Here is a 14987-nt window from a genome sequence, read left to right as displayed (position 1 = left end):
TAGCTATACTTGAGAAGCATTCTATTTTCAGTTTTGAAGGCACCGACATACTGATTTCCATAGTGGGTGTTCCAGTTAATGGTTTATATTCCCATCACCAGTGAAGAAAGGTTCTCATTTCCCCACATCCTCACCAGCCTTTGCTGTTTGCTTTCCTAACGGTAGCTAGCCATTGTTATTGAAGTGAGATGGAATATCAAAGAAGCTTTCATTTGCATTTCTCTGTGCTAAAGATACTGGACACTTTTTCAAATATTTAATGGCCATTTTGATCTATTTTGAGAACTGTCCAGTTAATCATTAGCCCATTAATTGATTGGATGATTAGGGTTTGGGTGTTTGATTTTTTTTTTTAGTTATCTCTCAAAAAGACAAACATCACATGTTCTTTTTCATATGCAGAATCTTTAAGTGTTACAGCTCTGAGGGGAAAGGTATCCTGGCAGTGTGGAGGCGAGCAGTACCGTAAAATCACACCATACAACAAACCTCACACAAGAGATTTATTGGGAGAGAGAACCCTGGGAGAGTGGCTGCCTCTGCTTAGGTGAGAGGCAGCAGGGAACTGAGCAGAGGACAGGTTTTGTATAGCATTTCTTGGTATGGAGGAGCTTTCCAGGATGGGGATTGGTGGATTTCAAGTCCAGAGCTTGGGGTGAGCTCAGGGATTGGTGGAATTTCAAGTTCTGAGCTTGGACTTTTTACTCTGTAGGGTAAGGGCTGGGTCTGGCCATTAGGGCAGTTAGAGTGTTCAGGAGGTGGAACCCGGCAGTTAGAGATACTCAGGGGAGAGACCTGGCCACTTGTATGCCTTGAGGGGCTTACAGAATCTATGTAAATTTACATAAGCATTTGTGTGTGTCTTCATCAATTGTTCTCCGTAGTTTTTGAGACAGGGTCTCTCATTGAACATGGAGCTCCTCCAGGGGGAAAGAGATATAAAATGGAGAGAAATAAGAGAGGGAAGTGGAATGCATGTGACATGAAAGCAGAAGAGCAGAATAGTTGGAAAGAAGGGGACTAATAAGAGTGAGAGGGAAGATAAGAGAGCAGGGGAAGGGAGACAAAAAAGGAGAACATGTAAGTACATAGATGTATACAATGGCCATAATGAGGAGCTGGGGAGATAGCACAGCAGGGGTTGATCCCCAGAATCCATGTTAAACAACAACACAAATACAGATGTGGTGCACACATGTAATCCCAGCACTGGAGAGGTGAAGACAGCCAGTCTAGCCTACTGGTGTGATCCAGAGCAGTGAGAGACCCTGCCTGGAAAAACAATGTGGATGGCACCTGAGGAACAACACCAAGGTTAACCTCAGGCTTCCACATGCATGTACACAAATGTGCATGTGCACCTACATACAAATGAACATTCACACACATACACATAAAATAAGAAGTGCTATAATGAAATCCATTTTATGCTAATTTTAAAAATTAAAGAAAAATAGCAAGATGACAAAGGTAGTTGGAACCTGAGAGTCTTTCACCTTGATGCTATAAATGTTGAAGCAAGATCACCAATGCTGCTGGCTGTGGAGGTCCTAGGGTGCTTTCTACTTTGTGGGGAGTAGGCCCTTTTTCCTGGTCAATGTGGTAGCTTAGAAAAGCTGGGGGACAGGGCTGGAGAGATGGTTCAGAGGTTAAGAGCACTGCTTGTTCTTCCAAAGGTCCTGAGTTCAATTCCCAGCAACCACATGGTGGCTCACAACCATCTGTAATGAGATCTGGTGCCCTCTTCTGGCCTCTAGGGATATGTGCAGATGGAACACTGTATACATAATAAATAAATTTTAGAAAAGAAAAGAAAGGCTGGGGGACAATGCAGACTACCTTGGAAATCCATAGTGCTGTATTGGCAAAGGAGAACTCAGAAGCTATTGCCTCAAAACCCCCTCGTTTTCTGAGACCAAACACTGAGGCTAGAGAAGTGATGTGGTAAGGTCTATAATTCAGTTCTGACCTCCCCTCAGGTGGGTCTGTTCCTATGTTGTAAGTAAAGATGTGGGTCATTTGGCAACTCCAAGACTTGGATCCGTTTAGCAGAAAGCAAGGTGAGAACCTTCCAAGTGCTGAAGCCACAGCTGGGCAGGCAGTGGCCTGGGACCGCTGCTACAACGCATATATTTTGTACATTCAATTCGAGCTCCTAGATAGGAACACGGCAACACACAATAAACAGGACAAGAAAGGTGTGACTCTGCGTCCCTTTATTTATAAACAAGTAAGGAATACTGTGGTCATTTGGGAGCAGGGGAAGAGGGTTTAGGAGTTTCGGTGGTGAGGGTGGGGTGATTCCAGTAGTTTGCACTATTCAGCACCAGAGCAAATGCTTGGGCATAAGGTCATTCTTGAATCCAGACGAGTCATCGTCTTATATGTATGTACAGCAGAATTTTAAGTAGATATGCTGTTCTTATGGCTTTGTCCCCAGACACACTGCAGTGATACGACAGAACACCAGAGGAGAGGAGAAGTAAAAAAAAAAAAAAAGTCTGATGAGCTCACTCATCGCTTGCTTTCTTTCTCTCTTACTTTCTTTTGTTCTTCCTTTCTGAGCAGAAGGTCAGGACAGGACTGGTGCTGAGCAGATGCCTGAAAACAAGCTCGTCTGTGGGGTATGACTGGGTATTAACTGAGTCCTGAAGATGGGCTGTGTTCTTCCTGGAGCTGCCACCCACCAGGGTAGCTGCAGTATCTTGTAGCCTAGGTCGTAAAGCGGCTGAGTCTTCTGGGTCCACAGCAGGTCAGAAGCCACGCTACATCTGTCATAGGGCTGGTTTACCTTTGCCTCTGGGATATCCTGACAGTGAAGTTTCTTGACAGAAATGGGCCATTCAGTGTGACTACCACATTTCAACTCCACCAAGAGAGTCAGCACTTGGTTTCAGGGGGGATATGGGAATTGTTAATATGCCCAAGAAGCTGGAAAAGCCAGGACCCCACCTGCCACATGGGGCCCACTGACCATGGAAGTATATAATAGGAAGCCTTTCTCCTTCACTAGGTAGGGGCCTAGGGGAAAGAAGAAAATACAAATTCTCCCATACTCACCAACTCAGTCTCAATTTTTTCCATCTTCCCATTCCCTAAGTTCTTTCTTTCCCTTTCTGGAGAAAAATAACCTTTTTCTTTTTTCATTTCTGCTTACTTCTCCAAGCTTGTAGCATAATTATGCTCTCATTACATCCCTAACTCACTTTTGGTCACGCAAACTGACCGAATGACTCAATCCCAGCTCCTGCTGGGTGTGGAAGAGGCAAGGTAGGGCAAGGGCTGGGAAACACTGAGAGACGGTCAAGAGGGGTTAAACGTTAAACAGCAGAAGGCCCATTTCTTTGTGAGGAGGTGCTGTTGGAAATGAGAAGAAGTCCTTTGGGCCTGTCTGTACCTGGAATGATTCTGGTGTGGTCCTCTCCCATCATCCCCAGCTACAGTGGTACTCTCTGATGAGTCATGTGTATGGTACCTTTCAGGATGGTGTGTAGGGCCTGCAAAACTATAGTTGCCTGATGTATCCACCCTACTCAGTCTGCCTCAGAGCAACACTTAGGTAAAAGTGCGTCTCTGTGCCCTGGATCATAGAGTCAGAGCTTTTTAAAAACACCTCATCAAAGAGAGTTCCCCCACATACAACCTGATGCCTTAAGACGGCAGATCTTCTTTTATCTTTCTTTTCTTTCTCTAGGATCCTCTCTTCTCCTCTTCTCTTGTCCTCACTCCTTTCATCTGCTCGGTCTTCTCCTTTCACTGCCACAAGTGTCTGTTGGCTGACATGGAAGGCAAACATGCACGATTTGTCCTGGGTGCATGGTGGAAGGCTGGGGTCAAAGACACAATGGAAGAGTGGAAGCCCTTGCCCCTGGAGAGAGCGATGCTCTGAGAGGGCCTTGACTATGGAAAGAACTTTCCTCCTCACAGGCCGTGTTCCCACCAACCCCATCTTTCATGAGCACTGCACAGAGTTCTGGAAGAAGTGCCCAGAACAAGGAAGCTCCAAGTGGAGTCACCACTGATCTTCAGGTGAGTGGGAAGGTAGTCCAACCTCAACACGAAGGGGAAAGGCAGGCTTCTTTCTCCACTGACTGACGCCCAGAAGGCTTGTCCCCAAAGCCTCTGAACAAAGGGATGCTTCTGCCACCAGAGATGACAGGCTTGTGCCCACAAGTTACAGGTTATGGCCTTGATTCTGTCAAGCCTCAGTGCTGTCTGACTTCTGGAGAATCAGGGACTTCTATTTGCACTTAAGAGATTGGCTCTAAACCTGCACATGATTAGGGAACAGTAGTCCTAAACAGTTCTACAGTAACCTGAGCGTCTCCATCCCATCCAGAGACGCTAGGGCCAGAAATCACTCCAATATCTCTTAGACCATGGGAAAGATTGAGCCTTCAATTCTTTGCAAGACTCTTCAGAGCTTTCCTTTACCCAAAATGTCATGGGTGAAGAGCAACAGGAATTTTCTGGGACAAAACATTTCTACAGGAATCTAACATTTGATTGAGCTTTTGACAAAGTGCCCAAGTCATGAGGGAACCAGATGGTTCTTTTGATCAAGCCTCTCAGCAGGGTATTGGGGGGAGAGCAGGAAAGGAGTATGTAGTCAAACACCACCACCATATATTCATATTGCATATGGTATACACCCTGGGGTGGCATATTTGAAGGATACATAGAACAGATACGTGCAGGTAGCACCCCCTATCGGTATACTAAGTGTTTGTTACATCAAACTGTTACTTGAGGACTAGGAACTGTGAAGTGGCCAGAAATGGAAAGAGCCATTCCTTTAAGAAGCTCCAAGAGATATTTTTATCTTCCATACATGGAGCCAAAGCAAAGCAGCTCCTGGTTGGTTTGGTTATTTCTTTTTAGACAAGACAGGTTTCCTTGTTGTGATTCCCATCAATTCGGGTAATTTCTGGGAAACAGTGTCATCATGCCAGTGATGAAAAGTACAGCCAGAAGCATGTCAGGCCTTAGGTGGAGTTCACCTTGACACAACTGTCCTTTGAATGAGAAGTTAAGGTTCACACTTTTCTATCTGGCCAAAGCAAAGCTGGGTCTGAGTCATTGTCCTGGAACAGGAAAGAGTTGACAATTGCATCCTCGGGCCTCAGTGGCTGAACTGAGAAGGCAGGAATGTCTTTCACTTGCCCATTTTGGAAGCACTTAGCCACCTCATTTGGAAGGGAATTCATTCTGGGAGAGCTTGGGAGATAGGAGACAACGTGCAAGGCTCTTAGAGGGCTGGAGATAGCAGGGTGAGGCAGCAGCCACTTCTGCAGGTGGCTTACTTGATACGGATGAATGTGTGGACCACAGCAGAAGTCACCCCTCTTCATGGAGTGCTCTGCATCTTTTCATAGCAGGGCTAAAGTGGGGCGATTCTATGATGCTAAGAAGGTTTGGACGGGTTTTCAGGTTGGGAACCTCCATGCTGTGCCCCGGACAGGCTGTACGGAGAAGGAAGAGGAGCTGACCTCGGTACCTTCCCATGGCAGAACTCCCATCTCCCCGCTGAGCTGCTCTCAACACCACCCAGGCATCCCGGGACCCCTTCCCATCCTGTGTGCTGTGGCTCTTGTTGGCCAGGCACCTTTACTTCTCATCCTCATCCCCCTCACTCATGCTGCTGATGGAGGCTGAGGCTGCTTTGGGTGAGGAGGGGGGAGAGGTCTTGTTTGGGAGCCATGAAAAGGTGGGAGACGGGGAGCGGGAAGGGGACCGGCTCCGGGTTGGGCTGCTCACGGGACTCTGCTTCGGAGATAAGGCCTGTAGCATCCGGCTACTCCTCTCCTGGAACATCTGCTTCTAGAGAAAAGATTGAGAGAAGGTGTCTGTTAACACAACAGTTTTGAGTGCAGTTGAAGAGAAAGGAAGAGCAGGATGCAGAGCTGCTTCTATCTGCACCCACAGACTTGTATGAAATTCCATTTGTCAAAGGCTATAAAGAGAGGAAATGAGTGAACTCTGGGGCCAGTGAGAAGTCTATCCCTAAGGTTACAATCCCTGCCGATGGATGGGACTTTCCTCTTCTTTCATCTGTACAGTTTAACTGCCAGGCAAAGTAGTAATGTCCTCAGTAGTGGTGGGGTCTTGTAAAATAAAACAAAAACCTTTGTCCTCATGGATATTAGGAAAAATCACACACTAAGCAAAGTATGTGGTATAGCAGATGGAAATGTGATCCACAAGAAAAATAAGACAAGAGAAGATACCACGCCAGGCAGTAAGAGTTTGAGACAAGCTTAGGGCCGCAAGAGACTATCTCAAAAAGCAAAATTATCACGTTGCGGGCCCTGGGCTGCAATTGCTAATGGGCTTCCCCTGGCAGGCCTCACTGAGGAAATGCTATCTGGGCAAAGACCTGCAGATGAGGGAGGACCCACTCTACCAGCGGAAACCAGTGGGAAGCCGGTTCCAGACCGACAACCTCAGGAAGACAGCAAGCCATGAGCCAGGAGGAACAAGCTGCCCACAGGCCTAGAGTGGGGTCTGCTCCCTGGAGAGCAAGGTGAGGAAGAGGTAGGTGGAGATCACTGAAGTAGTAGCAGGGGCTTGTCATGGAGGCTCTTGGCAGCCATTGTGGGAAGTCTGTATGTCCCTCTGTGGACAGGAAGGAGCACAGGAGAGTGGATGGCCTAGGGAGGTCAGGCCAGGGAAATGGTGTGGGGGATTGATTCACATAGGACCTTCTCTGAGGGGAAAAGAAACTTCTGGAGAGTTGTAAGCAAGAGTAGCACAATTTGTTCTTGTCTTTTCCAGTGACCTTTCTAGCTACTGTGCTGGGAACACACTGCTGCGGAGAGTGTGGCAACAGGGAGATGCATGAGGAACCATCACAGTCAGAGTCTAAGATTATGATGGCACCTGGCTCAGAGTGATGGCTGTGACGATGACCAGGAAGAATTTAAATTAAGGTCTAGTAAACCCTCCTGTTTTGTGTGCACTTGTATGCATTTTGACAAGCGGTCATAGTTGTATGGCCGGCACGCCACTCACTCTAGGCATAGAGACTTCATTGAGTCCAAAATGCTCTCCTGGCCTCTTGTTATCCATCACCTCTTGTCCAAGACTCTCAACACAGACCTGTATTCTGTCCTTCACTTTAACATTTACCAGAACGGTGTTTCAGTGGAGCCCTTCAGTGTGTAGTCTGGCTGGAGAAGCTGCAGGACTGGCTGACAGATGGGATGTGGCACACAGGGGGAAAACATATCAAGTGACTGTAGTTTCTAGCTGGTGTAACTGTAAAGGGGTGATGCCATTTGCAGGGTTGAGCAAGACTGTGGATAAAAGGGGGTTTGGTGGTAAAATTAAATTTTTCCTGGTTTTTTTTCCCCCGGGGGATGGAGTTGTTTTGCTTTGTTTTTTGAGGCAGGTTCTCATGTAGCCCAGGCTGGCCTCAAACTCACTAAATAACTGAAGCTGGCCTTGGACTTCCAATCTTATTGCTTCGGCCTCCCATGTGCTGAAATTACAGGTGTGTGCTTTTCCAGCCTTTGAGACTTCAGGTGACTGTTGCATGGTGCTTTTGTTCTGGAATACTGAGGAGGACCTTGTCTCATAAAAAGAAAAAAGAAAGGGGAACAGAGAAGAAGAGGAAAGGGGGTAGAAAGGGTAGGAGAAAAGAAGATTTCAAAGAGGCATAGGTTATTATAAAATGAGCTAAAAATGGCCACACTCACTAGTAACCAAATGACCGGAATGAGACAGTGTGTACTGGCGCCATGCTCTAATAACTGAGCTAACCAGCCAGGGAAGAACCCCTTTTCACTATACCAGATTGCTCAAGTTTCCTTCATTGGTCATGGTGAGTGTGGATGAGAGCGGGGAAGGAACCACACTGCAGCCACCCTGGAAGGGCCATAACACAGGAACTAGAGATGTTAGCAAACATTTAGGAGTATCGGGGTCATAGCATTGCACCTGATGAAAGTGTAAGCTTCTGAAATAAGTTAGAGAAATATAACTTCAAGAATATATACTAAGCAGCTGACAAAAAACAAGTTCTTAAAAAAAACAATTTATTCACTTTATTTCATGTATGTTTCTTTGCATGTATGTGTGTGTACCACATGGCTGCCTGGTGCCCTCAGAGGTCAGAAGAGGGTCTCAGATGCCCTGGAACTGGAGTTACAGATGGGGATGGTTGTGAGCTGCCATGTGGGTGCTGGGAATCAAACCTGGGTTCTCTGCAAAAGCAACAAGAGCTCTTAACTTTTGAGATATCTTTCCAGTCAAGAAAGTCCATTTCTTTTTTGTTGTTGTTTTGTTTTTGCGCCTTTCCTAGAACTCATTCTTGTAGCCCAGGCTGGCCTTGAACTCACAGAGATCCACCTGCCTCTGCCTCCCGAGTGCTGGGATTAAAGGCCGCCACCTCCGCCGCTGCCACCAACCACCACCACCACCCAGCTTGAAAGTCCGTTTCTTAAAGAATACTGAGTAACATGAAAAATGCTCTTGGAAATTCAAAATGACTTTAGGATCATATGGTCAGCATGATTCCAGTAGTAGATCTGTGCAATAGGAATGCAAGTGAGCTTTTTGTCTTTAGTCTCTCTGTGTGTGAGGAGGGCTGCTGGGAATTGAACTCAGAGCCTCAGACATGCAAGGCAAGTGCTCTGCCACTAATCCATGGCCCCAGCTCCCCTTATCTTTTTAGACAGGGTCTTTCTGTGTAGTCCTATCCTGGAACTCACTTTGTAGACCAGGCTGGCCTCGAACTCACAGAGATTTGCCTGTCTCTGCCTCCAAAGTGCTGGGATTAAAGGCGTGTGCCAACACACCTGGCTTTTTACTTTTACTTTTTGAGACAGGGTCTCTCTAATTTGCCCAGGCTGCCCTTGAATTTGTGATCCCCCTGCCCTGCTCTCTCATCTAGCTGGGATTATCATACTGTGCCTCCAGGCCTGTCTGGTCATTACCTCCTAGTAATTCTGTAATGAATACACTTAGTCGTTCATGTGTGCTACTTTCACATCTGTGGCCTCAGCTGTCTGCAGATCAAAACTGGCATGAACACGTACAGACTTTTTCTAGCAATCGTTCCCTGAACAATATAGCATATTTCTTAATGCATTTACATCATATTAGCTACTATAGGTCATCAGGGTCATTTAAAGTATACAGGGGGATGTGTGAAGTCTTTGTGCCAACACTATGCTGGAGCATCCACAGCTTTTGGTATCTGAAGGAAGCCCTGGACTGATCCCCAACAAATACAAAGCAATAGCTGTTGCATGTTGCTTTTGCCTTCATGAAACATATATAGAAAGAAACTCAAATAGCCTGGCTAGGGAGAGCGAGCGGGCATTTCAATGGTGACACCGCTAGGGAAACATTAAGACCTGACGTACATCATTAATTCCTCCATGCACATTGTCCGTGCTAAGCCCTCCTCTATCACTTTTAGAGCCTAAAGTTTCCTCTGGAAAGTATAATAGATCACTGAGATTCTTCCCAGATGGAAAATTCCACCTGTCTACAAATACAGCAATTATTTACCTTCCATTAAGAGCACTGATAATTCTGCCAAAAGACAGGCAACCCCCGTGAAATTAGACAGGAAAAAAAATTGTGCAGTACAACAGCATTACCTGAGATTAAGCCCATTTATGAGACAAAATCAAATGCCAAAAGGATTGGGTAGCCTATTATTAACAGTAACATTAAAAAAATCCTTGAACTTGTAGCAGGCACTCTAAAATGTGTGTTTTATTACTATAATCTTTCAACATATTTTTAGTGGCAGCCATTAGCCCTCCTGCTGTTAATGGATTGTCAGCATTTCCATTAGAAGCCCACTTTCCAAGAAATCTACATCTTGTCTACTCTAGTTTGAATCAAGCTCATAACTTGAGAATATTCCACCCAAAGGGATGAAAGAATTTGAATCTTTAATGATAAACAATGGTGTCACACTTCACAAAATTTGCTACCCAGGCGAAAGCAGCCGGGCCCGGACTTGCAGGTTCTCCGATCTGTTTCTGCTGGACTTTCCAGGGTGGTTCCCTACCCAGGAGCTGAATTGAATCCAATCAGGAGACAGTTCATAATTAGCTTCCTGGGAAGAAAAGCACTTTAGAAATATAACAAATAATGAAGACCATGGCATGACATTTTCAAAGAGAAAAGGTATTTAAATTCAATCTTTTATTATAGTAAGAGGTTTCCATTTAGAAAGTTTGCCCTAAGAAAATAATCCCGTTTATAGTCCTGTCCCTGTGAAAGTAATTTCCTCTTTCCCTCCTACAAAGTTTCCCTTTCAAGAGGAATGGAACATCAAGTGAGGCATCGGATACCTTGATGACAGCCTTTAAAGGCTGCCGTGTTTCCAACCTGGCACATGAGTTCAAATGAAGTGAGACTAAAACCTAGTATTATCTGGCCTGGACCTCTGGTAAGGAAGATGAAACCCAAGAAGACAGAAGAGTTGGTGCTTCCATTCTGACCAAAGAAATCGATCACCATCATCGTCAACAGTGATTGACCCTTCACTGTGGCTGACATGGCCTTGGTGCCAGGCACTGCTTTGAGGACATTGTTAAAACTGATTTAACCCTCTGGACAAACCTAGGAGGTTACTTTTCCCTTACAGATGACGTGACTGAAGTGTAGAGATACAGAACTTGCCAAGGTGGGCTGGTACTGGGGCCTGGTTGGGTCCTGGGCCAGGTCTGGCTAGGGTTGGGGCTGGGGCCAGTGCAAGGGCTAGTATCAGTCTAGGAGCGCTGGACTAGCATGTATAAAGCACTGAATACACCTTTAGAGAAAAAATTCCCAAAAGGAAACCACTCAGGAAACAATAACAACAAAAGGACTTGCCTAAGGCCACACAGCTAAGAGTCGAGTCCATGCTAGTGACGCCTCTCTCATAACTAGACTCTTTCAGGGCTAAAGGCTTTAACATTATTCAGTCTTGACTTGTAGATTTGCTTAAAGATACAAGCTTTAGGATTAGCAAAGAGTCTTAAGTGGCAAGGCTGGGAATGTGGCTCACCAGGAAGGCACTTGCCAGGTTCTGTGCTCAGTTCCCAGCATTGCAAAAAGGACAGTGTTCCCAATGTGAAGTCTAGTTCAGACATGCAAATTTCATTTTATCTCTTTTATCCAAATTCAAATGATCCTAAAACTTAGCAGCATGCCTAAAATGAAGATGACTATTTTATAAACGAAACAGTGAATTTTGGTAAGGATGTGGAGAAAGTTGAGCCCTTGTACACTGTTGGTGGGAGTGGAAAACAGTACAGCTGCTGTGGAGAGCTCCTGAAGTGTTCAACACAGAGTCACCATACGATCTGGCAGGTTTGTTTCTATGTATATGCCCAAGAGAACTGCTGTGTGCAGATCACCAAAAGGTTCATTGCAGCGTTATTCAAAAAAAATAAAAATAAAAAAAACCCACGTATCCACCAACAGAGGAGTGGATAAAGCAGATGTGGTGTGTACACAGGGGATATTACTCAGCTTTTAAAAGCTTCTACAACACTGATCCAATGCTACAACACGAGGGAACCTTGAACATATTAAGTATAATAAGTCAGACAAATACTGTACAATTCGACTTATATGAGCTACCTAGGTGATCAATCAAATTCAGAGAGAAAATAGGAGGGTATTTGCCAGTGGCTTGGGTGTAGGAAGTTTGTGCTTATAAGGTGCACTATCTGATATGGTGGAAACATTCTGGAGATGGATGGTGGTGATGAGTGAACTTAATGCCACCATTTGCTTGAACATGGAGCTGGCAGTGTAGTTCAGTGGTAGAGCACTTGTCTAGCATGCATGAGGTCCTGGTTTTGATATTCAGGCCTGAAAATAAAAAGTCAAACTGGGCAGTGGTGGCACACACCTTTAATCTCATCACTCGGGAGGCAGAGGCCAGTGGATCTCTGTGAGTTCAAGGCCAGCCTGGTCTACAGAGTGAGTTCCAGGACAGCCAGGGCTACAGAGAAACCCTGTCTCAGGAAAAAAAATTAAAATGACAAATTTTGTGATGTACATGAATGCATATACCACAATTTAAAAAATAGTCGTGGACCTTGCATTATATAAATTTCCCACTCCCAAATCAGCTCCACAGTCTATTTTAAAAACAAAACAAAATAATGGTGCATAACAAATGGCACATGTCTGTCTGGTTGGCATGGGATCTATTAGACTAGTCTAGGGCAAGAAAATAAACTGGTTTAAGAGGAACTTAAAATTTCCATTGAACTTGAGGTCTTTTATGTTTGTGTTAGAGGAAAGGGCCCATGTTTGGTAAAAATCAAATGGACTGTTATTGTAAACAACAGGAGAGAACTTTGTTTTCAGAGTCAATGAAGGAGTATAGTGCAGACAGGCCCAGCCTGTGATTGAGGTGCTAATATTTACATAGACTGTTTCTGCTCTATGAACTCAGATGCTCCAAACAAAAATAATGGAGCTGCCTTAAGACGATCAATACCCAAAGCATAAACCTGCATGCTGGGCCAACAGCCCTTAACCCAGCATCCTTCACTAACTGCCATTTTTGGAGAAAAAAACAGCATCAGCCCCAACATGAACAATCAAGCTTCAAAGTTAAGGTCAAGTAGAGCTCTTCTTTTGAGACAGTGGGTCATTCAGAGACAATACTCACAAGGAGAGGTAATACTGAGGCTTTGTCTAAAAGGTGTTACATTTGGATCTGGACAGTCCACCCAGGAGCCCATTGTATTCAGAGTTTGTTCCTGCAGACTATTTTCAAAAGAGAGGTCAAATGAGGAGCCCCCTCATCACTGAGGGTGGACCCTGCCGCCTTCTCTTTCCTTTGGCTCCCTTAGCTGTCACAAGGGGAGTAGCTTCTTCTCACGCTCTTCCACCAAAGCCCCCCAACAGTGAGCCCAAATAGTTTCTCTCACATTCCTCTCGCTCTCTTTTTCTTTCTTGTTCTCCCTCCCATAAAGAAAGCTTGATTTACTACACACATCCTAAGAATGTATTACATACACGTGGTGCACATGTTAAAGACAGCTACCACCATGGGTGAAAACTAAGGCTAAAACTTTTGTATGCCCGTCAGCGGTGGCGCACGCCTTTAATCCCAGCACTCGGGAGGCAGAGCCAGGTGGATCTCTGTGAGTTCGAGGCCAGCCTGGTCTACAGAGCGAGATCCAGGAAAGGTGCAAAGCTACACAGAGAAACCCTGTCTCGGAAAAACAAAACAAAACAAAACAAAACCAAATAACTTTTTATAGTTTGTTATTCATCCTAAAATGTTCATGTATAATAAGTTAAGCCCACCTCAGTAGTATGCATGAAATAAACTTGTCTTCTTAAGTAGTCTCGGGTATTTTGTTACAGTAATGTAAAGCTCATTGACACAGAAGGCTTCTCTTTGCCATTTGGAATGGATCCTAAGCCACCTTCTGAGTATGACTAAAGACAACTTAGAAGAATCAATTGATCGTAGTTAAATAAATAAAGTGATGTAAGTAAAAAAAGAACGATTTGGGCCCTGATATCCCACCAGTCAAACTGAGTAAGCAGGAACTGGAAAATCTATTACAGCAATTAATACGTTGACAGCTTTAAATTTTTTTTTTTCCGGAGCTGAGTATCGAACCCTGAGCCTTGTGCTTGCTAGGCAAGCACTCTACCACTGAGCTAAATCCTCAACCCTTAAATTCTTAAAATTGTCATTGTGGCCCACAGCCTCCAAGAGACCCTCATAGAGCCCAACTCCTGCTATTTAGATCTTTATGTAGGGTCCTCCCACAACAGCTAAGGAGCAAATTCAGATATTCCTTTGGCCTACCTCAGCAGCATAAATATGTGAGTCAGGTTGGGGGAGGCAGAGGAAGCAGGGAAAAGGAGATGGCCATGGAGAGAGCTAGCAAGTCAGAAAGAAATATAAACACCAAGAAAACCAAGTCAGTCTCTTTTTGTTGTGGTTGTTTTTTGAAACAGGTTCTCACCCTGTAGCCTGGACTGGTCTGGACCCCACATAGCACAGGCTGGCTTGGAATTTATTGTAAAGTTCTGCCTATTAGATTTGATACACTAAGCTGTATCCAGTGCCATAAGCAAAGGAAGACTTTGCATGTGGAGAGTTTTGGCCTCACCATGTATGTCCCTTGCAGATGTGAGGAAGGTCTGTGAGTAGGTACTCCTCAGAATCCATTCCTTCATGCACTCACTCAATGAAGAAATGTTTGTTTAGAGTACTCACTGAAAACTTCATGCAAAGCTGCATACCAACCCTGCTGTACCAAATTTTGGTCCTTAAATCTTCCTATGTTGTGCCTTTCTAAGTCTGGATTATTTGTACCAGTACTGTACTTGCAGGTAATGCAGATCCCCTGTTTTAAGAAATGAGTTCCAGTCACAAATCCACAAATAAAGAATTATTATAATAATAGCATATTCATGAAAAGCAAATTACTTATCTTGGCGTTTAACATCCTTGTAACTATTCCTGTACCTTTAATGTCAACAGAAAAAAAGTAATGTCTAAGTCTGGCTGATACAGTAAATTAATGTAATAACAGTTTTGACACTAATAGCAAGTTTTTAAAAGAAAAACCTCTCGTCTCTAAGCTGGGTTTCATTTCTTAAAAATCACCTCCACTCGCTGTCACCAGACTTCCTAAGAACAATTCCAGCTACCTTTTTGCCTTTGCTGGAAGCCTGAAAAGACTGGGGGCATGAAGTTTCTATGAAATGCTTGCCACCTTTCCCGGCCTTTGCTCACCCCCGGTAGAGAAAGTGTCCACCTGGTGAGTCACAGTCCGAGGGCTTCTGGAAGAGTTACTTTTCTGAAGCCCAGTAAGCGAATGAGCCTCTATGTGGCTTCATTAAAAACCACTCACTGTTTCTTCCGAACTGGAAAATTGTGAAAAAGCCAAGTAGTAAGGCATCTACGGGGTCAAAAGGGCGAGTTTGGAACTCATACCCTAACGAGCGGAGAACAGGGTGTTTGTTCACTTTGTCTGTCTGCGTTCTTCCGTGGT

The 14987-nt window shown here is 44.7% G+C and overlaps 1 protein-coding gene across 4 annotated transcripts in view; it reads right to left on the bottom strand.

The window, feature by feature from the left end:
• Positions 1–2513: 2513 nt before the first annotated feature.
• Positions 2514–14987, bottom strand: part of Pcyt1b (phosphate cytidylyltransferase 1, choline, beta) — a 94046-nt gene continuing 81572 nt past the window's right edge. For all 4 annotated transcript variants that reach the window (XM_036174706.1, XM_036174707.1, XM_036174708.1 and 1 more), the window contains exon 8: positions 2514–5820. In XM_036174706.1, coding sequence (XP_036030599.1) covers positions 5608–5820 — 213 coding nt within the window. In that variant the 3' untranslated portion in view covers positions 2514–5607. The remainder of the gene's footprint in view (positions 5821–14987) is intronic.

The sequence above is a fragment of the Onychomys torridus genome, chromosome X (assembly GCF_903995425.1).
Source record: "Onychomys torridus chromosome X, mOncTor1.1, whole genome shotgun sequence".
NCBI lineage: Eukaryota > Metazoa > Chordata > Mammalia > Rodentia > Cricetidae > Onychomys > Onychomys torridus.
Note: the sequence above shows the minus strand (reverse complement) of the source record. Positions and strands in the feature narration are given on the sequence as shown.